Genomic DNA, 24,768 nt, shown 5'->3' on the forward strand with positions numbered 1-24,768 from the left:
TGCTTCTCACCTGATAGATTGATTCACGACCGGAAATTTGCCTTACCAAAAGTTTGGCATCTTCCTGACTTTTGACGTAGCCTTTTGTAATACTATACATTAAGCTGAGGCTCTTTTTTATCTGGACATCTGCCATTTTTATTAGTATTGGTATTATAATCTGGAGCAACAGGGTGGAGGATAAATCATACATTTAGTTAAGTGTTTTCTCATTCATGAGGATCTAGTTTACAATGGTTATATGCACGCATATAAGCAGGGGTGAGTGTGGGTACAGGCTACGAAACCAGGATGGAGACCACAGGAGAGAATTAAAGGTGTTGAGCAAGGCAGGGAAGACAACAAAGCACATGGGACAGGAAAGTGGAAAAGAGACTGGGGCTTACAAGAAGGGACAGTGGGTGGGAGAGAAGGGAGGAGAATTAGTAACAATATAATTTTATTTGAAAATCTCATGTTAATACTGAGATAACATAATACTGTATGTTAATCTAATTTTTTTTAACTAAAGGAAAAATCATGAGGAAAGCACTCTCTCCAGCAGAAGTTCTCAGAGTGTCATTTGTAGGCCAGCAAAAACATGTCCAGGAACTTTCCAGAAATACAGAGTTTGGCCCTGTCCGGAAGTACAATGTCAGACACTGTGGTGTGTGGTCCAGCAGGGCCTGTTTCCAAAAGGCCTCTGCCGGTGCCCACACACACTTGGGTTTGTGACCACTCCCTAAAGTCAAAGATTTATGAATAATTAATTGACTGTAGATTTGGGTGGGGTCCCTGCCCCTGTCCTTCTGTCTCTCTACTCTTCAATTTCAGAAAACAAAAGTGGTGGCCCAGGAAGCAAGTAACAGCTTTGAAGAATAAACTCTCTCTCTGCACCTGAGGCCGCATTCTGTCCTTGTTGTACATTTCTCTACTTTTAGGCTGAGGCCTGCTAGCAAAGGGACTTAGAGACTGAGATCTCTTATACCATCTCTCCACTTCCCATCTTGGTGACCTTCCCCAAGCTACCTGTGAATCTGAGGACTCCATTTCCCCATGAACAAAATGAAGGCAATATTGTAAGGCCGAAATCCAAAGGAGCCACTGCTCCAAAGCCAACTGTCAAAAGCACAGCAAGGGGCTTCCCACAGAGACCATGCTGGGCCAGAGCACAGGGGTATTTGGTGAGAGACTCAATATCAAGAGAGGAGAAAATAACCAGAAAATAGTGCAGGAATTAAAACAACAGAGTATGACTTTATCAGCTGCCATTTTGATTATGAATTTGGGGATAGAGGGATCTTGTTTAAAGAAAATGTTTTCAGAGCCTTCCTCTGTGACACACTGACACCACCTGAGTTGACCACTGACTCCCAGGGCATATGAAATAAAGATCTCCAATATTCTCCTGACCTTCACTGAGACATATATATTTCTTTTCAAAGTCACATTGGACTGACTCTAATGTTTAGGGCACCTAACTTTATGTAGAAATTACAACTACCTCAGAAGGTTATTATAAGAGTTTAACTGGATAAGTTATATAAAGTACTTTCCCCAGTTCCTGGCAAAAGAAAATACTTAATTTAAAAACCCAACTATGTAATAATATTAAATCCATTGTATTTATAATTTTGTTCAGGCAGTACAAGACAGAAAGGCTAACTGATTGAGAATTGCTGGGCACACTCTCAGTAGATTTGTGTCTGTTTAACAATATCCTCTAAATTGAAACATTCTATTATGGAAGAAGGCTTCTTAAGTCTCAGGAAGTAAACCACTCAAAAGTATCAGAAAGTCCCTGAAACTTACAAGTCTCACAAGGCCTCTTCCCAAAATTATATAAAGATAAGGACTGATGGGGAAAGGAAACTGACCTGTCAACTCTGAGTCACCCCTGTAAGCAATCCCTCATTCATACTCCTGTTAAGAAAACCCAATAAACTCACAAGATTGCAAAGATGGACTTGAAATCTCTACTTTGACTCCTCCTCTGAAATATACAGTTTTTTCACATCTATTCCCTAAAAGCCACACAACAACTTGGCTTACACAAAAATGGGTTTTTAAAACTTTATTCCACCTTTAAAACTTTTCATAGAGTACCACTACTTCTAAAATGATTATCTTGTCCTGGGCAGTGGTGGCACATGCCATTAATCCCAGCATTTGGGAGGCAGAGGGAGGGAACTTCTGAGTTCAAGGCCAGCCTGGTCTACAGAGTGAGTTCCAGGACAGCCAGGGCTACACAGAGAAATCCTGTTTCATAAAAATAAAATTACCTTGCATCTATGTGCACAAGACATCTAAATAAAAACTGATTGTCTAGAGAAAATTCTTCCATGCTATGTCTTAGCCTCACTACTACTTTTGATTTCCAGTTGTTTGCATTATATAATTACACCTAACATGAGTTCTTAGCTCATATCTCAACTCCTAAAGCAAATGCCACAGAATCACAGTTAGTCCCTTAAGTGGGTTTTACACATACAATTCTGCATAACAATTCTCATGAACACTAAATTTGTAGCACTAATAAATGGAAGGAAAATAAAAACTAGGCAGATGGAGGAAGACCAAAAGAATGGAGTATAAAGCTGAGATGTAGCACTCGGGTCTCTGCTTTTGTCTGGTGTAATTGGAAAAGCCTCTGTGAAGGCAAGGTGTAGGCAGAGGTTTCTCTATACTGTCAGTCAGCTCTGTCTCATCGGCTGGCTCCCAAATAACCACACAGAGACTTAATATTCATTATAAATGCGTGGCTGATAGCTTAGGATTGTTTTTAGCTAGCTCTTATAACTTAAATCAACCCATTTCTATTCATCCATGTGCTGCCCATGGAATACAGAAGGAAGGTAAGAGAGCAAACCAAGCAGGTGTCTACTCAAAGAACATTCTGGAAGAGGCAGCTCCTTTTCTCCTTTCTCTCATAAGAGCAAAGCTTATTAAATCCCTTAGTAAACCACGCAGCAAACCGATATTTTAACACAGGAAGCCTTACCTTAAAGATAGGTAGAAACCTAATTATTCTTAAATATCCTATTACCACTGTAAACTGAATGAGAATCAAGCTGTCTGGTCTCAGCTTTACAAAGTATATGCACAATATATCAACGATTCCTATAACTATGATGAAAAAATCCAAAGTATTCCAATTCTGAAGAAAATATTTCCTTTTTAAAATTAGCATCTGTTTAAAAAAACAAACAGAATATATGTTACTCCATAATAACAATATATTGACATAGGGGAGAGGGAAACATTTAAAATTGTAAGTTAACTAGAAATTAATTGTATCCTAGATGTTATTTTTTATTTTATGTGTATGTGTGTATTCATCTGAGTGTATGTTTGTATATACCACCAGTGTGCAGGAACTCATGGAGTCCAGAAGAGAGCATCGGATGCCCTGGATCTGGAGTTACAGTTATGGGTTGCTGTGGAATAATCCTTCTGTACACTGTGAAGTTGTGTTGCTTTCATTTAAAAAAAAAAAAGAAAACTGATTGACTGATTGCTAGACAGGATGTTTGTGGTGGAGAGAATGCTAGGGAGAAGAAGGGCAGAGTCGGAGGAGATGCCATGAGATGCAGAGCGAGCAGGATGGGAAGCACGTACATAAGGCAAACGAGCCCCGGGGCAGCACATGGATGAATAGAAATGGGTTGATTTAAGTTATAAGAGCTAGCTAAAAACAATCCTAAGCTATCAGCCACGCATTTATAATTAATATTAAGTCTCTGTGTGGTTATTTGGGAGCCAGCCGATGAGACAGAGCTGACTGACAGTATAGAGAAACCTCTGCCTACAATGGTTACTTGTGAGCCACTCAGAGTGGCTTCTGGGAACTGAACTCAGACCCTCTGTAAGAGCAGTGCCCATTCTTAAGCACCAAGCCATCTCTCCAGCCGTATTGAGTTGTATTCTAAAAGCTGAATTTTAAGCTACTTGTCTGGAATTTCCCTAAATTTTTAATTTCCCACATCAAAATGTTTAACGAGACTCAAAATATAGAATCTATAATGGAGGGGCTGGAGAGATGGCTCAGAGATTAAGAGCACTGGCTGCTCTTCCAGAGGTCCTGAGTTCAATTCCCAGCAACCATATGGTGGCTCACAACCACCCGTTAAGATCTGGTGCCCTCTTCTGATGTGCAGATATACATGGAAGCAGAATGTTGTATACATAATGAATAAATAAAATTTAGAAAAAAGAATCTATAATGGAGCCACAATACCAAAATAATAATTTTAAAAGCAGCAGACAAGTTTGCAGCAGCAGTACTACTTATAATGAAGCACGATAAAACTATCACCGAGCCACCTATCCAGGCATGTGGCCCTCAAGCCAATTCATTTGTATTTGTTTATTCATTCCCTGAATTATTTCAGGAAGAATCTGAGGGAAGCATTTATACAGAAATATCAGTTTTCTATCACCCAATCCTTGGGTGTCTCTCTACTTTTACGAGACGTAGCTTATGGTCAAGGCTGGCACTAAGGCTGAGAACATCCCAGGATCTATCAGCTGTAATAACAAATAGCTTCTGGTATCAAATTATTTTGATAATAAGGTAGCAAAAAATGGATTCAAAATATCTGAATTATTCTTTTCTGTACAACATATTTCTATTTTCCACAGTACCTTCAGTGCTGATTCTAATGTATATAAAAACATAAAATAGTAGTTTATGGATATCAGTGCCGATATGTTTAACTCTCTTGCAGTTGGCCATATGTGTATTATCATAGGGAAAATATACATTACTGTTACAATATATGTTGCATATTCAAATTCTTCTGAAATTATAATTCGATAGACTAAAATCAGAAATTTATTATTCCTGAAAAAATAAGAGCAAATAAAATATCAGGTCATTAAAGCATAATGAGTAAGCAGTGAAGTCCAACATCTGTCTAAACTAATCAAACTAGAAATAATATGAAATACATAATAAAAGTAACAGGCATACAGCCAGGCATGGTGGCACAAGCCTTTAGTCCCAGCACTCAGGAGGCAGAGGCAGGCTAGTCACTGTGTTTGAGGCCAGCCTGGTCTACAGAGTGAGTTCCAGGACAGCCAGGGTTACACAGAGAAACCCTGTCTCCAAAAAAACAAAATATTACTACTACTATTAATAATAATAACTAGCACACTTTACATAGAGATTATACTAGAGGAAGACAAAGGGATGACTCTGTTAATATGTATAATAAATCAAAAGCAAAAAACAATGAACAGTGGAAAGTGTGTTGTTCATCAGCATTGTTTCAAAATTTTAAACAGGAAAAGTACTCAATAATCACCAGAGTAAAGAATAAAAAACCAACAACTACAATTCTAAGTCCTTATTGCTGAAGACAACACACACTCTGGATACAGAACACAGAAAATGAAGCTGAGACTGAGCTGGAAGCTTCCTCCTTGCTGGCTCACATTCATAGTGATGGAAGGTGTTATATAGGCTGTCAATAGAGAAAATAGCCACATGCGCTGTAGACCTTGAGGGTTTCCGTGTTGAACTGCCTGGCAAGATATGCCCACAGGTTCAGTATTGGCAAGGATATTCTAAGAGAAACAACCATATCTTGATCAGATTTGAGGTATGCCTGCCACTATATATCTGGCCAAAAGCCCACGGCTAGGGAGCTCACAGTCCTTACAGTGGACCTGCAGCTGATGCTTTGTCAAATGGACAGGTAGTTAAACTGCCTTCCAAGTGTGTGTGTGTGTGTGTGTGTGTGTGTGTGTGTGTGTGTGTGTGTGTGTGCGCCCATAGAATCACACAGCTCTCAGCCTCCAACAGAGAAGCATCTTTTACAGTGGAGTGGGCTGCAGTCCAAGTGGGACCCATGACTGGTCAAAACGATGAGAATAAGGCACAGCTGAGTACTTGAACTCAAATGGAACATTTATGTGGCCTCCTCTGAGGCTCGAGGAACATCTTGAAAGAGAGGTGCAAGGATTGTGAGAACCAAAGGATGGAGAAGAATATGATGGGGAGCTGTCTTCTGGATAAGACATGGCTGTTGGAATCATAAACACACAGCAGCTGTGTCTGTGGGGGTGGAGAGGGTACAGAGGAAAGGGGGAGGGAAGGAAGGAGACAGGGACAGACAGACACTCATCTCTCAGTGCTTCCTGGTCTGCCAAGGTCTGAACTAGCAGGGTTACCCTTCCTCTGCCATGATGGCCCATGCCCCCCTCAAACTGTGAGCCAAAATTATTCTTCCTTGAGCTGCTTCGTGTCCAGTGTCCCATCACAGCAATGAGAAATGAAATGAATGCTCCTGAACATACGATGAGATGCTAGGTTTACTTTTTAAATGTTCTTTTTAAATGTATTCAATAGAAGAAAGCAAAAATATTCCTGCTACGTTCTTGTTTTTGACATCCTCTGTTGGAAAAAAAGTTGTTTTCTGGCTCTAAAAATTATATGACTTCATGGTCTATATATCAAAGTAAAAATTCTATCCATGTTAAGCAAAATATGTATTTTATAGTATTTTGGAAAATCAGTGGTAGGCATTCTTTAGTGTTGATTTTCCCTTAATTTTAGATATTGATACAACTATCTTATTCCAAATATTTGCACTGAGCTAGATTCAGCCCACTGTAGTTATGGTTCACCCTTGTGTAGTCCTCTACCGTGATGAATAGTGCAAGAAACATAGTATGTGAGCTAGCCTTAAAATGCCATCACTTTCTTTCATAAGCATGTCAATGAAATTGCTAAAGCAGAATAGAAGAGGCAAACTGTTCAGTCACCACTTAACCTGTAAAACATCTGCCACAAAATTAGTTTAAATGGGGGGTTCTATTCTAAAAACGCTGAAATGGTGATATTCTGAGTATGACAGTCTTAAAGGTTCATAATACTTACCCAGGTACAGTGAAAAGTATCCTTTCTTTGTGATATTCCAAGTAAGTTAACATGGTTTTAAACTTTATAAGCCAACTTCTAGCTCTCACATAAGTTGAAACATCAGAAATACTCATGAATCTAAGAAAAATATACACAATGTGTTGTTAAGAATAGTATCTTGGGACAATAAAAGGGGGAAGATATCCTAAATATTAATTTAATGCTTCCCCAGCCCTCAGCTCCCACACCTATTCATCTGTCCGCCACAGTCATTTTTCAGTAACATTTTTAGCCTGAGACTCCTGTGTCCCCATTCCTAGAACCCTTTCTGACCTGAGACAGAATTCTCTAGACCAGCCCCCTTAGGAGTTCTGGAATTAAGCTTCCTTCATCTGACCCTAAAGGCAACTGAATGTCCCTGCTTTCCCAAATGTAATCCCCCAGGCCAGTGACAGGTCACCACCAAGATGACCAGAGTGCTGAAATATCAATGGCTGCCCAGCTGGTATCTCTACCAATGATTCTCGGCTTTGTCTCCTATCACCCATTCAATAATGCTTGCCGGGACAGTGACCAGATCTTGATACATCCCTAAGACACTGAGCTTTTCCCACCATACTACATTCCATCTAGCTCTACCATCATTTAGGCCACCTACTCCAGGGCTTGCTTCATCCCCGGACAGCAGTCTATGAACAAGATCCAGGATCCTGTTCTTTTTCCAATGACTTAGAAAATATGATATAAAAGCAAAATAATTATAAGAGCAATTAAAGTTGTATAGGTTCTCGTGCATGGATTCCCTTGTCTCTTATCTAGCCTGATCATCTCCAAAGGTAATAAAGTTCATGAGGGTGGGAGTTGGGATGAAAAGGGGCATTCAGAGTCATTAAATAGGGGGCAGGGATATAGACAGTGAGTTTACCTAGCATGCTCAAGGCCCAGCATAAAAGAGAAAAGGAGGGAGAGAGGAACTATAGAAGGGAGGGAGGGAGAGAGGGAGGGAGGGAGGGAGGGAGGGAGGGAGGGAGGGGTAAAGGTGGAGGGAAGGAAAAGGAGAGGGAGTGAGAAGAAAAAATGTTATTGGATACACACAAGTGGACAAACAGATGGATGCAGATAGCTGAGATGATAGATTGGTTAATCCAGAGAGTTAACTGTCAGTTTGTTCAGAGTCACACATAGTCAATTAAAGAAGGGTCTCACTTACTTTCCGTGGATGGGGCAGTAGCTTTTGGTTGCACCAATTAATATTCGGGCTGCCTCTACTCCAAGGGTTCCATCATTACATTGCTTTTCAAAGCTACTCTAAAACAGTTTTTACATTTTAATATTTTGTACTTATAAATATTTATATGTTTACATTTAAATAAAACTTAACAAAGGACGAAAACCTAAGTGCAATGGCTGAGAACTGTGGCTCACACCTGTAATCCCAGCACTTGAAAGGCAGGAGGATCGTCATGAGTTCTAGGCCTGCCTGAACTACAGTGAAATCTTGCTTTAAAAGAAAGAAAAACAAGCATACAAATAACTTACGCTTCTCTTACAGTTTTATTTCATTGTTTTTACATTTGTTTACTATGTGTGTGAGCTCAAGGAGGTCAGAAGACAATGTGTGGGAATTAGTTCCCTCCTCCACTAAGTGGGTCCAGGGGATAGAACTCGGGTCTTCAGACAAGATGACAAGTGCCTTTACCCACTGAGCAGTTGGCTCACCAGCTCCATTGTCTTAATCCTTACATAGCTCACACTATAATTACTAACCCCAGCAGTCAGCCTTGGTACATCATGGGTTCGATCAACTTATCACACTACTAGAAGTTAAATAAGCACCTAGGGAAATCTCATATAAAAGGAACTCAGCATATTCCATTTCCAAAAAGCAGTTTGAGTTGGGTGTGGTGAGACAAACCTGTAATCCCAGCACCTGGGAGGCTGAAACAGAAGAATTACCCATTCGATATCAGCTTGGAATACCTACTGAGACCCTGTCTCAAAAACAAAACAAAAACTTTCAACTATTTAAAGAGTCCTCACAGTGGCAGTTAAACATACTAGTCTTAGAAACACAATGTTTGTGACTTGAATTCAAAGCCTGAGAAATGGAGACTTGGTTTTGTTTACGTTTTGAGAACTCAAGCTATAGCTCAGCTTCACCCTGTACTCCCAGCAATGAGGAAGTGGAGACGGGGTGCCTCAGGCTTGCTGGCCAGCCAGCCTAGTCAAATCAGTGAGCTTCAGATTCAGTAAGATACTGTCTCCAAAAATAAGGTGGAAAGCAACTGAGAAAGACACTCATTATCAACTTCTGGCCTTCACACTTGTAAGTGGAGTTTCTGTCAGCCAGAGCTCCCAAATAAACACACTGGGGCTTATATTAGTTATAAATGCCCAACCAATAGCTCAGGATAACTCTTACACTTAAATGACTAGCTAACGCTTACACTTAAATTAACCCACATTTTTTATCTACACTCTACCATGAGGCTTGGTGCCTTTTCTCAGTATGGCATGCTCATCTCACTTCTTCCTGCGTCTGCTGACTCTTCTGACTCCACCCCTCTTCATGCCATCATTCTCAGTTTGGTTGTCCCATCTATACTTCCTGCCTGGCTACCAGCCAATCAGCTTTTTATTAACCAATGAGAGTAATACAGATTTGCAGCATATAGAAGAATTATTCCACACATGTACACACACACACACACACACACACACACACACACACACACACACACCAAATAAATAAATAAATGTCCGTAACTCAAGGCACTAATTTTGACAGTCAGTAGACTATATCAGAAGACAAAAAGGTTTTCTAATCACCCCCAAACCATAAAGGATTAAAGGCATGTGAGACAAAAAAAAAAATTAGTTTGAATAATACCAACCATTTGTATTATAGCTACATGCAATCTGGCCTCTTCTATTAAAATTTCATCTGTTGGGGACTCTTCTCTTGGACCATGGTGAGTACGGGAAACCTGGACAGTGTGAGTCTGTTTTAAAATCTAAAGAGACAAAGTTAAAAATAAGTAAAACTGGTTAAGACAGGGTAAATACTGTACTTAACAAAGATTTCAGTAACTCACTCAGAATTGCTACAATGATAAGCTTTGTGTAACTTAGGTAATGCTTTGCCCAATGTGTCTTAGTTAAGTTTTCTATTGCTATAAAGAGACACTATGACCACAGCAATTCTTATAAAGGAGAGCATTTAGTTGGGGCTGGCTCACAGTTTTAGAGGTTTAGTCCATTATCTTCATAGCAGGATATAACAGCATGCAGGATGGTGCTGGAGGAGCTGAGAGTTCTACCTTGTACAGGCAACAGGAAGTGAACTGAGACACTGGGTGTAGCTTGAACATCTATGAGGCCTCGAAGCCTGCCTCCATAGTGACACACTTCCCCCATTAAGGCCATACCCACTCCAACAAAGTCACACCCCCTAGTAGTGCCATTGGGGGGGCATTTTCTTTCAAACTACCACAGTATGAAATCACTTGTTTTCTATTGCCATGAAGGAAATATTCCTTTGGGAGATTCAGAAGCCAATTTATCCTTCAAACCTATCTATACTTCATTACTCTACATCAGCCTGTGTTTCTGCTTTTTATAATGCACAGAGAGAGATCTCTCAAGATCTCAACCTGTTGAAAACATCATCTTGGCAGAGGTCATTGCTTGAAATTCAACCAGCCATTCTGACAAACGTCCTTTCTTCTTGTATCTGACAGAAAGGTCAGTCATGAAGACTTTCTTTAGGGACAGAATTCAAAAAAGATGCTTCACCAGGACACCAAAGCTAATAAACTTTTCCCTCTCTTTCCCAGTATTTGGTTACTAGAATCGGCTTTGTGTGTATGAGTATTTACACAGATGTAGGTATGTGTATGTGTGTCTACATGTGTGTATGAGTGTGCGAAGGACAGAGATCAACCTTAGAATAGCCACTTTGTTTTTGTTTTTAGTTTATGTTTCACTAATTAAATTTGTTCTTTGACAATTTTAGACATTCAATTTTTCAGACAGGATCTAACACTGGAAGCAGGAGCTCACAGATTAATCTAGGGTGGCTGTCCTGTGAACTCCAGTGCTCCCCAGCAGGCACCATCACACCAGGCTTTTCTATGTACATGCTGGAAATCAAACGCAGGTCCCAATGCTTGTGTGACAAGTGCTCTACCCATTTAGCTATCTCTCCAACCCCGGAATTGTGTTTTTAATATTGAGTCAAGAAAGACAGGAAGACACAGGGAAGGAAAATAAGACAATCATTGTGTCTATCAACTCACAGGATTGTATTCAATATTTGATTTTTCTTCTACTACATTCCAATTAACATTTGTCAAAATTTTTTCTGTCTTAAATAAAGTTATTGAATTCCGTATAATATGCTGTATGTGTTGAATGGCATTTCGAATGGCCATTTGTCTTGGGAGGGAGAGAGCACACAAACCTGTGATTTAAAAAAAAAAAAATGAAGGCATTAGCATAGTACCCACCCCAGATTTTACCCTTTCCCCTGGTCCCCACTGGTACCAATGATCTTACTTTAGATTTCTCTACAAGATTTGCTTATTTGTTATTTCACTGTTCTCATGTAATTGTATTATGAATAGCTTCAAATTCCTCTTCGATGTTATTAAATGTTTCCATTTGTGATTTTAATGCATCTCCATATATTTTTGTCTTTGAATTCAAATTCCTTTTAGAGATACGCAGCTATAGCAGGACTTGGGAAGTATTTACCAATGTCCATCTCTCCTTCATGCTTTTGCCAAGAGAATCCCTGACTTTTGACTAACAACATGGCCAGCCAGAAAAAATAAAAATGTCCGGGTTCTATAAACCATGCACCTCATGTAATTAAGCTCCAGCCTATGCATTGTGTATAGAAATGATATGTTTATCCTTAAAGAAAAGCAGCTTATCCTCTAGCCTTTACATCCCAACATAGTCTTGCTGGTTGGCTAGACTGTGGACACAAACAGTTTCTCTCAAGTTAGTAAGACTGTGGTAACTAATGGTTTCTACCCTGCAGGCACAAAGGCAACCTATGGAATAGAGAAGCAGTAAGAGAAAGGGAACTTGGGTCTCTGGAAAACCTGGTACAGCAGAATCATCCTATTAGTCTAGACGTGCTGGCAGAAGGGAAAAGACCTGTCCTTTTCAATATTCTATTCATTTGGTTTCTATTAAATTATATGAACCAATATTGCAATTAATGAATTATCTATATATAATCCATTAATGAAAATAAGTCATTTCTAAGCCAATTCCTGCAGTCCATAAGATATGTCTGCACAACCTTCCATTAATATTGTGTTTGCACTTTCTCTCCAATAAACCTCCCAATAATACATAACCTTTACCTAATGTCTTGGCTGATCGAAGCATCATATGTGAATTTATTCCTGTTGTCAATAATGATAGTACTTGTATATAGAATATAAACTAAAAGCAAAACATACAGATGTTAGAGCCAAAATATCAAATACTCTTCCCAGGGGTGAATAATATTCATTTAACCCCCTACATAACTTCTAATTCAATCCATATTTTTAAATTATGTCTCTAATGAGTTAAAGCAAAAGAGTTGTTTTATGGACATTGTTTGGCCATAGTACACTGAGGCAAAAATTAACTTTCAATTTAAATGAGAAAAATGGCTAATCGTGTATATTCTGGGATAAAGACACTGAAAGAGAGACCTTCCCAATGCCTTGGACCAGTTAACCCCTACAATCCCCAGTGCCCTTCACTGAAAACTGAAATTAATAACAATATCTCCTCCAAAACATTTCCCTAAACTGATCAAAGTCATCTGAGGTACTTATCAAACATTCTTACATTCTTACCCCCAGACCCCTGCCCAGAGATCATGACTATAGGTTTGGAGTGCAACCCAGGAGATTTTTAATATCATTCAGACTTGGGAAACACTGTGAAATAATACCCAAATGTTAGTTAACAGTTCCTCAGTTTGAGTTTAGGTCAATTCATTGCATAAGTGAGACTCTGAGAGGCTAAGCTGTTGTTGTACTTTTCCTTTGGGGCACACAAGGACCTTTAGGTCTTTGTGAAACCACAGATTTTCTTCAATTCCAGATTAATTCCCAGACAAGGCCACACACAGATCTAAGTCCGTGGAAAGACCAGGAAGGAGTACATTTCTCTATCAAGAGGAGTGATTCCTCTTTTGGGAATTTAGTCCCTTGAACTTCTTTACTTTGATTTCCCCACATGCAAAATGAAAAGGTTGATAGTTAATCTAAAAAAAAAAAAAAAAAAAAAAAAAAAAAAAAAAAAAAAAAAAAAAAAAAACCTGAGTGTTTGTACTCCACAGGCCTCTGGGACAGGAAAAGAACAGCAATGAAGAGAAAAATCCCAGGCCATCAATCAGCCATCAGGAGCTCCAGACATTCACTATGTGAACACTGGCTCCACATGATCAACATAAACATTTTTCTGACAATATCCTTTTCTACTGAAAAGAATGTATTTAAAAAAAAAACTAATTCAAAGTTTTAAGATGAGGTATAGTATACTACAAAATCAGTAATAATGAATGAATAAAAGTCATTGCAGCAGATGGCTATTTTCCCTACCATATGTGGTGCCTCTATTTTATGTTCAGAAAAATTATAAATATCAGGAGCCAAGAGTAAGCTAAAAACGCCTCTAATTCCAGACCATGCGATGACAACTCCCCATCGCCAATCATACTCATAACTTGAATGCATCAAAATAGGGCTCACTAAAATAACAGTAAGCAACCTGTGGGCAGAAAAACAGCACAGATAAATGAAACGTACATTATGCAGTAATGTTTTTCATGGTTAAAATCACATACTCAGCACTAAACTTCATTTAAAAGTTTCCAATGAGAAAACAGCAGAGGTTATCAGTAAGTCACCGGAGCTAATCGGAAGTTTGGGTACACTATAGTATGTGCATAGTGGGAGAATTTCCACCCAATATAAGGATTTATCACTAACATTCGTGTATAATTTGCAGTCAGGTAGTAAATCCCTTTATGGATAATCCTCCAAAGCATGCTGACAAGCCCATCTATTCTGTGATAAACCATAAAATGACTGGGAAATTGGAGTTGGAAGAAGTGCTAATCAGACCCTCAAAAAAACAAAATTACTATAGACACATTTATAAACTTAACCAAACAAATTTTTTTCTTTACCTCCTACAAGAATCATACACTAGGCCTGGGGAGGTGGTTCAGTGGTGAAAATACTTGCCAAATAAGTATGGGGACTGGAGTTCAGATCCCTAGAACCCGAGTGAATGCCTGGTGGATGTGGTGGCCCACCTGCGATTCCAGCCTTAGGAGGCAGAGGCAGGAGATTCCCAGAGTAAGCTGTGAGAATAGCTGTACCAATGAGCCCTGGGCTTGACTGAGAAACTCTACCTCCATGAATAAGGTGGAAAGGCAGTCAAAGAGGAGTCTCAAAATCAACCTCAGACCTCTCCCACAAGCATGCATGCACTAGTGTGTGCATGCACACCCCACACACATACACCCACATACATATAAAACATGCATACATAAATGTACCACACACACACACATGAAAATGGGGGGCAGAAAACAATCCTATACTTCAATGTGTTTCTGCTTATATTAAGGTCACTTTTCAATAGGATCTTGCAACAAAATTCAGAATCTAACATTCTTTTCATTGTTTTACTATGTGTATGATGTTTTGCCTGCATGTATGTCTGTGTATCATCTGCATTCCTAGTGACCTCACAGGCCAGAAGAAGGCATTAGATCCTCTGGAGCTAGAGTTACAGTCTGTTGTGAGTTGCCTTGTAGGTTCTGGGAAATACTCCAGGTCCTCTGGAAGAGCAGCCAGTGTCTTCACCTGTGGGCCATCTTTCCAGCCCCTCAGAATCTACCTTTAGGGAATCTCTACCAAGAGAATATGTATACTGTGCTTCAGATGATTTGGGACAGAAGAGTCCCCAGCACAAGTAAAATCAGACATGTTTTAACCTCAGCAAAAATGCTGTGTTGTGAGGCTGGAGAGATGGCTCAGAGGTTAAAAGCACCAACTGCTCTTCCAGAGGTCCTGAGTTCAATGCCCAGCAACCACATGGTGGCTCACAACCATCCGTTATGAGATCTGGTGCCCTCTTCTGGTGTGCAGATATACATGGAAGCAGAATGTTGTATACATAATAAATAAATAAATAAATAATCTTTAAAAAAAATGCTGTGTTGTATTGACTAGTTAGCTACGTGTCCTCCCAGCTAAGCAAAACACAAACTAGTGTAGATCATTTCCAGCACTTAGCAAAATACAGTCGACAATTACCTGTACACTGTGCACTTAACACAGGCAAACTCTTCTGCCTCACATCCAGAGATTCTGCAAAGTCATTCATAATCTTTTGGGTTCTACTACATAATCTTTCCAAAAACTATTGTGTCTTAGTTAGAGTTACTATTGCTGTGATGAAACACCATGACCAAAAAGCAAGTTGGGGAGGAAAGGGTTTGTTTGGCTTACACTTTAGCATTGCTTGTGTCAAGTTGATACACAAAACCAGTTAGTGCAATGATGCAACTCAAAGTCTTAGAAAAACAAAAACAAGCCAAACCTAGGAGCAGTAGACAGTAAGAAAAAAATAAGAAAAATTAGGGCATAAATTAGTGAAATGTAGCTCCTGCTGATGGCTAGACAGTGAGTGGAAAGTCTGGCAGTCTCTCAGGACATAGCACTAACCTGAGGAAGCTGGATACAGCAGAGTACTGACCAAAGCCACAGTCTAGAAAACAGCCTTCAAAGACACTATCAATTTCTGGTATCAGAACAGAACCCACTAGAGAAGTAGAGAAGATCACTGCACTTGCCATTATCATTGTGATTGGCCAATCACTCCCATCCATTCCCTCAAGGACCAAATTTATATAAGGGAGCTATACTCTCCCCAGTTTTGGGGTTAAAAAGAACAGTATCAAAGTGACTGATTCTGTGTGTGTGTGTGTCTCTGTGTGTCTGTGTCTGTGTCTCTGTGTGTGTGTTTGTGTGTCCATGTATGTCTGCATGTGTTTGTGTGTGTCTGTGTGTTGTGTGTGTATGTGTATGCAACCTAATAATCCTGATCTGACCCCCACTTACATGATTGTATAGAACATAAAGTTATAGAAATAAAGTTTTATTTTTGAGGTACTTTTATTTTTTGTGTAATTCCTAAGTTATTACAGGCATATAGAGAAAAATGGCTTTATATTATACACGTGAGTGTCCAAATCAGAAACTGGCCTGTGTGCCCAGTGGCTATTGTAAAGCATTCACACAGTAGTCCCAGGGTCTCAAAGATGACAAGTATGGCAGAGTGATTTGAGCCCAGGAATATACCTGCACCTACAAATTAAGGTAGGAAGCAAAGACTAACTTGCAGACAAAAGATGGTAGAGAGCTACTGATTGAACAGCCGCGTGTGTACAGTAAGTGTGCGTTAGATGAGGCACAAACTGGACACGCTGTGGGAATTGGTGTGTTAGATTATATGATGGCAATTCCTGAGCTGCGTGACATCTCTTTAAAGTCATAAGACTGGATTCAAAATAGCATCTTATAAAGCAAGGTCCCTTGGCCACTGCCCTATCCAGAAGCCACACTGTCATGAGTCTTTATAGGAGACAGCTATCAGGGGCAGGCAATGGCATTCAGGTAAGGTGCTCATAGAGTCAGATTTTAATCTCAGCTCTGTCCTTACAAGTTGGGTGACCCACTTAGGCAAGCTTCCAAGCTCCCTGCACCCTTTCTCTGTAAACTGATGCAACAGCACCTCTCTTTCGGAGTTGTGTTAATACCAATGGCTTTAGTCCACAGGGCAAGTGCTTAACCAGTGACTTTACCATGGGTACTGATTACCACTCATGATGAGAACTTCAGCAAGAGTAGGGCATGTCATTCATCTTGTCCTGTGTGCTCTAACTTTAACCTTGAGTCAGAGGAACCTGACAATACATAGAACTGTTTTCTTGGTCTCACCTCCACTCAGTAGAATCATCAGTCAAGATAGGACTGGGACTTTGCATTTCTATCGCGCTCAAGGGTGATGAGAGTCCTTTCTGGGAGAAATCTCAAAAAGTCGGCTCACCCGGGGTTGCACAGCATGCCATCGCCAAGGACGAGACAACAGCGCACATTTCCTGAGTGCATAACATTTCCTTCCCTAGACTCCACTGCTTCTGATTCTAACTCTGGGCATAAGAATCTAAGCTCAGGGGCTGGAGGGATGGCTCAGTTGGCAAAGTGCCTGGGGCACAAGAGTGAGGACTTGAGCTGAGTTCAATCCCCAGTGTTCAGGAGGCAGAGACAGAAATATCCCTGGCACCTGCCGGTATGCCAGTCTAGCTGAAGCAGAGATCTCCAGGTTCAGGAAAAGAAAGACTCTGTCTCAAAAAATACAGTAGAGGGTCAGTGGAGGTATCTCAGCAGATGAAGGCACTTGCTGCCAACTGTGAAAACCTGAGTTCAATCCCTAGGACCTATGTGGTGGAAGGAGGAAGTCAACCCCTGCAATTTGTCCTCTGACATCAAAACATGTGAATATATATGTGAGCAGGTGAACACATATAAATAAATAAACAAACACATATTTTTTAAATTGTTAAATAAGATAGAAAGATGTAAAGTAAGACATCCAACATCAGCTTCAGGCCTCCGCATGTGTGCACACACATGCACACATGCATGGACATACACACACGCACACGCACATGCATGCACACCTGAATACATAAATGCTCATATACACAGAAAATGATTTAAGCCCAGCAAAGGAAATGTTAAAATATAATCATTACCTTGCAAAATTCACTGTTACAAATAAGGTGACAGTGAAAACTAGGGAGTGAAATCTGAAATACTTGATTTCTCCACAACCAACAACAATGCCAAAGAAACCATATATTAAATGTTCATATGCAGATGAACACATTATTAAGAACCTAGGATGGATAAAAAGGAAATGACATTTTAATCAATGTACTTTTAAAATATAGTCTTTTTCACATAAAAGTATCTATGCTATGCCTAACCCTGTTGTCTCAGTGGAAACTGTGGCCCCCATCCTAGTTACAGTCAACATGAAAAAGCATTTTGTCAACCTAAGACACCCATGTCATTATCTACATCACACCAAACTCATGGTGCGCCTCTCACAACACAACAGTAAGAACAAAGCATAGAAATAAAGCCCTCCCCAAGTTGGTGATGTACTAATTTCCCTGGGGTTGACCAGCAGTTTGTCTGATACTGGAGCTGCCACTTGCAAGTCCAGAGTGAGAATGGTTGCAAAGAGGCACCTGGGTACCAGAAAACAGCTGAGGATGGTGCAATGCCTCTTCACCACTTCTGCGGTGACTTGCATATTCTCCTCCCATTACTTTGGAAAGCCTCTCTTGTCTGATTTCCATTCTGCTGAATGCCTACACATCTGGGAAACCTGCTTCTTGCCCTGTGTTCTCCATCTAATGCTCTCTGGTTAGCCGTGACCTCTTCTGAGTCTCTGCAGTGCTGATTGCCTGCACCATATGTTAAGCAAGGGAGAGAGATAGATACTCTCAGGTTGCTTCTGAAAAACTTGTGATGCTGGCTTGCTTGAGTCAGGGCCAGATCTGCCCTCTACAGGCAGATCTCAAATCCTGCCTCCCTCTCAGGAACTTCCAGTTGTTCTGCCCCAAAGTCATGAGGGCGCTCAATATCTACACCAGAGAAGAAGCTTCAGGAAGCCCCATTTTAGCTGCGGATAAAGCATGTTATCCGATATAATTAGGACACAATGTGACTCTCCAAGTGATTCTGATCTCCTGATTCAAGCCACTCGAAGCTCCCGTGAAGGAAAGTAGAATGGAGGACCGCAAACCCCAGTGCTCAGTTCTCAGCTGTCACAAAAAATAACGGATGAGTTGAGTATTTTTAAAATATCTCCATAGGGCCTAAAAATGCCTGTGCATATAATAAGACTCCCCAAAATCATAATTTTAGAACACTTATCATTAGTATTTTTTATATAAACAAGTATGCCATTTAATAGTAGCATAGGTTTGTTTTGTTTGTTGGTGTTTGTTTGCTTATTTGTTTTTTGGAAAATGCCTTATTCTCATTGTGTCAGGCTTAAAATTCAACAGCCAAGCCATAGCAGACATGAAAAGATTAGTGGCTTAAGTAAAAGAATAAACAATTGAGGTGCTAGAGAGAGACTGGCTACTCTTCCAGAGGTCCTAAGTTCAATTCCCAGCAACCACATAATGGCTCACAACCATCTGTAATAGCACATGGTGCCTTATTCTGGTGTGTAGGTATACATCAGAGCACTCATACATTAAATATAAATATTTTTTAAAAAAGAATAAACACTTGAGTGGACACAATGAGTAATTGCAATAATGTTGAAGAGCATACCCAAGTTCGGTGGCTGCATCAAGCAATAAGCCTTCTGAAACAGTTAGTTCCAAGCTTCATTCACAAACACATCAAAGTAACAAAAGTTATAGGTGCCAATTTTGTTTCATTTTTACCAAAAAGAAAAAAAATACCATACCGTCCTCTATCACTGGTATTTATTTTTATAGGATAATCTAAACACACACAAAAAAATAGGAAGGAACATTATTTCAAAACAACTTTTACATTGAACAAATTTTCATGAGAAAAATCAAGGTTAGGGTGTATGGTCCACATCTGCTTTCATTTGAGATGAGAATTTCTTTAGTAGAGTGAGACTTGGTGTCTGGATTCTGAACAATTCTGCGATTTAGCATTGTTTCTCAGAGAAGGGCTAATCCATTGGTCTGAGAAGACACTGATCTATGCCCCATCCGTGAGGGAAGCCTGGGTAAGAGTTTTGCTGGTGATGCAACTCACTGTGACTCCTTCCTTCCTTCCTTCCTTCCTTCCTTCCTTCCTCCCTCCCTCCCTCCCTCCCTTCCTTCCTTCCTTCCTTCCTTCCTTCCTTCCTTCCCTTCTGACTTTCTTCTCACATCAGGATGGTGTCACCCAAGTATGACATGAAGGAAAAAACCCACAATTCAAAGTATAACTCTATCACAGAAACATAGAGAAGCCACTGCAGTCTCTGGACCACTGATTCTTTACTCAGAATAAAAATATCAGTAATGCTGATCATTGTTGACACATTAAGACTTTACAGATAGAAAAAAATGTATATATATATGGAATTGTCTTAGCCTCCTTGAAGACACAACTGATTTAGCACCAAAATCCTATGAGATTTATACTGAATATGCAGCAGAAAACTCACTTAGTAATTATGAATTCCATCCTCGGTTTAAAGCTTAACGAATCTAAATTCAGGCCCACCGTGACCAAAGCAACAATGCCCGACATTCCGAAATATTCCACTGGGAAGAGAGAGAGAAAATGCGTTAAAATTAAAAACAATTAAATCTGCGCACTAGTGTGTGCTGAGTAAAGATCATAGGAAAGCTAGAAGTGGTGTTTCTTGTTTAGAATGTCGCTTCAAGGAATTAGCCTAATACTGTAGATCAGGAAATAGGGAAATAGCAAGGTTTCTTCTGTAACGGGCCAGAGGGACCTGTCACCGCTACTTCCCTTAGCTATTATTCTGTAAAAGAAGCCAGAGACAGCATGCAAACAAGCCAACAAAACACTGTGGACTTTCAACTTCGTATCATCTTCATCTCCACGAGATATTTATTTTCTTTTATTCTGTTCTTTTTGCAAAGCTATTTTTAGCGAAGAGCAGTGACCCAGTTTGCCAGCCTTACATCTCACCGAGGCTAGGGTTAGTGGGGAAAGTAGTTAGCTCAGCACCTCGGGGACACTGAGCCGCCTGTATGCAGGAATTGCTGAGGGAACTCACAGCTTCTTGGAGCTTTTGCCCTCCCTTACCCCCCCACCCCCGGCTCCCCAATGCCCGACTAAAGGGTAGTTCACTGGGCTCTAAATATTGAAACCTAGTCTACAAGGTCACTGATTGATGAAGTCTATCTGGAGTCTTCTTACTCAAAAACTTTTTGAGAATGAATATTGCTTTATTCAATTATCATGTCAGGCATTTGACAAACTCTAAGCTTGGCTGCAAAGAGGCAAAACAGAGAGCAAGAGCTGACTATGAGTCCCACTCATGCTCCAGGTGCTCACGATCTGGTTAGGGAGAGGGAAAGATGGAACGGAATCTCTTTTGAAGATAAGGCACCCATCCACATAACTTTGACAGAGGAGGAAAGAAAAGCCGAGGAAACGAACCCTCTGTGAATGTTTTCTCCAGTTTGACTGGCTCAGGGCAATAAGCAACCACTAGGTGGCGATATATTATAAGGAAAACAGTGCTTTTCCGTAACTGGGCGTGTAAAGAGCTCTTAAAATCTGAAATCTTAGTTGGCTGAAGTTGCTCCACTGGATGGGATGAGAGCAAAAGCAGTTCGGTCGTAGTTACTATGGCTCATGGGAACTGTAACACTTCACGTCCCAATTTTGCGGGACTGAGCTAACTGCCCGGCCCCAGCTTCTCCATTCAGAAACACCCTGACCTCTCCCTCTCCTTTCCTGCCTTCTAGATGGAAGGAAAGCTCGGCACTTCAACAGCCTTCTCGGCTTACTAAGTGAGCTGGGAAAGACCTCAGGAGCTTCTCTGCCAACTTTCCCATTTTACAGGTGAGCTGCTCAAGAATCAGAACAGAAACGAACTCCGTGTCCTCGTAGGGATCTGCCAGGGACTGCCTATAGGGTTAGAGAACAGAGCGCAAAGGGGTAAGGGTACCCAGAGGGGGGAGTGCAAAGAGGAAAGACGCGGAGTTTACGATGAGGAGGATACTAAGAGAGGGCAGGAGAGAACTGGAGACCATGGAGAGGAGAAGTCATGTGACAAAACAGAAAGGAGACTGCAAAGAGGCGGAAGTTGTTGTGAAGAAGCATCTGGAGTAAGGAACAGGGCAGAACCAAGATTCATCCATCATACGCTTTCCCGGGGGGACAGCAGGTTTTGCGCTCGTTTGCCTTACCAAGGTAGAAAGTCATGTACACCAGTGAAAAGCAGAGAACAACGTTGGTCAGCGTGTTGCTAAAAAGGTCGGTCAATATAATCCGAATGATTCTTGTACACCAATATCCACAAATTGTGCTTCCAAAGATATCGAAGCTGAGCCCAATGATTACATGTAACTCTAAAAGTAAAAGAAAGGAGAGAAGATGAGAAAGGAAAACTTGAGTTTAGCGTCTGGGAGTTTGCTTGCTTGTTTGTTTGTTTTTCACTGATAGCACTTGGGTTTGTTCTTCAGGCTTGTGAACAGGGTTATTCTTCAGCAGAGAAGAGTGCCAGGCGGAAGTCGGAAAAGGAGGCTTGTCTTTCTGGGACAGTCTACAACTTAACATCAATTTCTCCAGGGATGTAAACAAACTCCCACCCACACTCCTGCCAATCCCATTGAAACCTGGGTCACACACAAAAAGACATTAAGTAGAGGAGCTAGTTGAAAAGAGGATTAATGGGAGTGATAAAGAGGCAAGAGAGCCTGACAGGGTGAATGTAATTGAAATATATTATGTACCTATATGAAAATGCCATAATGAAACCCATTTTATGCATAATTAGTATATGCTAATAAATCATTTCTGAATTGTCTACCCAAATTACCACAGCTCCTTCATTGATAAGCACTGCAAATGCCTTTCTGCTTTCAGGCCTTTCCACCCTCCTCTTGCAGCTGCCACAAATACATTACAAGAGGATATTGACATTTACAAAGTGGAGTCAGCATAGATTGATAAACAATGGTTTACTGGGAAAAAGTAATCACTCACTCAAGGGAGCCAGTCACCAGGTTTGCACCTGAGCAGGAAGGACCCTGAAATCCTTCCCAGTCAGCTCAGCCAGGCAAAAGAGAGCCTCATGAGCCCCCCTCCTTCTTAAACCTGTGTTATGTAACTCTGACCACGCCCAAGCAGGCGTGATCAGCAGTGCCTCTAATCAGGATTTCTCTGTACAGGACAACTTTTCCCTTCATGCTATGATTTGATTTTCCCCTTTCTCCTCTAGCTACTAGTACAACATCTAGAAACCTGTCAAGGAAACATTCCACATTCCAGTGACCATTAGCCACACAAATCCAGCTATTGTCATTCTCAGGGTTGTTCTACCAATACTAGATGAATAGTCTGTTTTCATCATCAAATCTATGACAAGTCAACTCTTAACATCCACTGGCTGAGAAACATAATGATCCTAGCACAAGAGATAGCCTAAGCCAGATGACATAATGTGTATATGTGCGTGCATGCTAGGGGAGAGGAATAAAGGGTTTTATTACTATTATTTTAATTATTTCTTTTCCTTTTTTGAGCTTATAAAATTATATCATTTCCCCCTTCCCTTCCTCTCTCCAGCTCTCTTGTATACACCTGTTTGCATTTCACTAGTCATAAAATGTACACTTCGTGCTGCAGTGATCTGTAAAAATGCAAAGATGGTAATTATTTTCTTGTTATCTAACTTAATCATTTTAATTGGTCCAATAGCAATGTATAGAGAAAGCTACAAAGACAAATGCACTTTCATTTCAACAAGAATAATTTTAGATAATATGTGGGCAAAACACAATGATCTTACCCCTGAACATGGAAACGTTAGGTGTTTGGCCCCGGAAGATGCCGAAGAAAATGCACGTGAAACTACAAATGATCAGTGACTCTCCTCTGATAATGTCAGTGTACATCTTAGAAATGCCTGGGAATGGAAACACAAAGTATAATTCAATGTGGTGCTCCTGCATAGAAAACAGAGGTGAGCTACAACATGCTAGGGGAAAAGAAAAAAAAAGAAAGGAAGGAAGGAAGAAAGAAAGAAGGTGATCATGACTGGCATGAATATGTGAAACAATCACAGACAACATGTTTTAAATTTTGTGCTAAGCCTTCTGACTTTTTGGATGCAAAGGAAGGTAATGGGAGCACCCCTTATGTTGCCCTGACCTAGTTTTATTTCTGTTGCTGTGATTAAAAATAAATCCTGACAAAAAGCAACTTACAAGACAAAGGGTTTATTTTAGTTCACAATTCCAAGCTATAGTCCATCATAACAGGGAAGTCAAGACATCGGGAATTTAGAGCATCCAGTCACATCACACGGGCTATCAAAATCGATGCATGCATACTTACTTGTACTCAGCCGCCTCTGTATATTTATCCCCTGCCTAGGGAATGGTACCACCACACTGGGCTGGGTTTTTCTGTAACAATTAATTCATAATCAAGACAACCACACACACACACACACACACACACACACACACACACACACACAGGTGTACAGGCCAACTTTATTAGACAATCCCACATGGGTACTCTCTTCTCAGATGACTCTAGCTTGTGACAAGTTGGCAATTAAAGCCAACTTTTACATGTCCACCACCTCCAATATTTGTTCCATTCCTTTTACTTTCTGTTTGCATATCCATGAATCTGGTTACCTCTATGTATTCACACCTGTGCACATGGACACGACGTGTATGAGGGGCCTGAGGTCGACATTAACTGTCTTCCTCAATCACTGTCCCCCCACATATTGAGGCAAAGTCTCTCACTGACCCCAGTGCGCTCTGTTTCAGCTAGTCTGGTTTGCCATCTTGCTCTAGGGATTCTTGGTCTCTGCTCTCCCCACACAGGGATTACAGGTAAACCACTGCATCTACCTGGCTTTGAAGTGGGTGCCGAATGATCGCAACTACTGTCCTCATGCTTTGTGTGGCAAACGCTTTATCTGCTGAGGCTTCTACCTTCCTTGCCTGAAACATTTTTAAGCTTCTGGACGAGACAGATCTTAGGATACCACATTTAACTTGAATAAACATCAGAGCCCAGAAGAAGCTCATTTTAGGAAAGTGGGAAATAGCCAGGTGTTGT

At 40.5% G+C, this 24,768-nt stretch overlaps 1 protein-coding gene across 1 annotated transcript in view; it reads right to left on the reverse strand.

Moving 5' to 3' along the window:
- Positions 1-24,768, reverse strand: part of Slc9c2 (solute carrier family 9 member C2 (putative)) — a 50,778-nt gene that overhangs the window by 16,621 nt on the left and 9,389 nt on the right. The window contains exons 5-17 of the mRNA XM_035445820.1: positions 23,477-23,593; positions 21,873-22,034; positions 20,150-20,249; positions 17,691-17,834; positions 13,459-13,627; positions 12,223-12,304; positions 11,143-11,306; positions 9,739-9,831; positions 8,055-8,152; positions 6,863-6,982; positions 4,624-4,822; positions 2,981-3,169; positions 11-160 (exon numbers count right to left, since the gene is read on the reverse strand). Coding sequence (XP_035301711.1) covers positions 11-160; positions 2,981-3,169; positions 4,624-4,822; positions 6,863-6,982; positions 8,055-8,152; positions 9,739-9,831; positions 11,143-11,306; positions 12,223-12,304; positions 13,459-13,627; positions 17,691-17,834; positions 20,150-20,249; positions 21,873-22,034; positions 23,477-23,593 — 1,787 coding nt within the window. The remainder of the gene's footprint in view (positions 1-10; positions 161-2,980; positions 3,170-4,623; positions 4,823-6,862; positions 6,983-8,054; positions 8,153-9,738; positions 9,832-11,142; positions 11,307-12,222; positions 12,305-13,458; positions 13,628-17,690; positions 17,835-20,149; positions 20,250-21,872; positions 22,035-23,476; positions 23,594-24,768) is intronic.

Source organism: Cricetulus griseus, chromosome 5 (assembly GCF_003668045.3).
Source record: "Cricetulus griseus strain 17A/GY chromosome 5, alternate assembly CriGri-PICRH-1.0, whole genome shotgun sequence".
Classification (NCBI taxonomy): domain Eukaryota; kingdom Metazoa; phylum Chordata; class Mammalia; order Rodentia; family Cricetidae; genus Cricetulus; species Cricetulus griseus.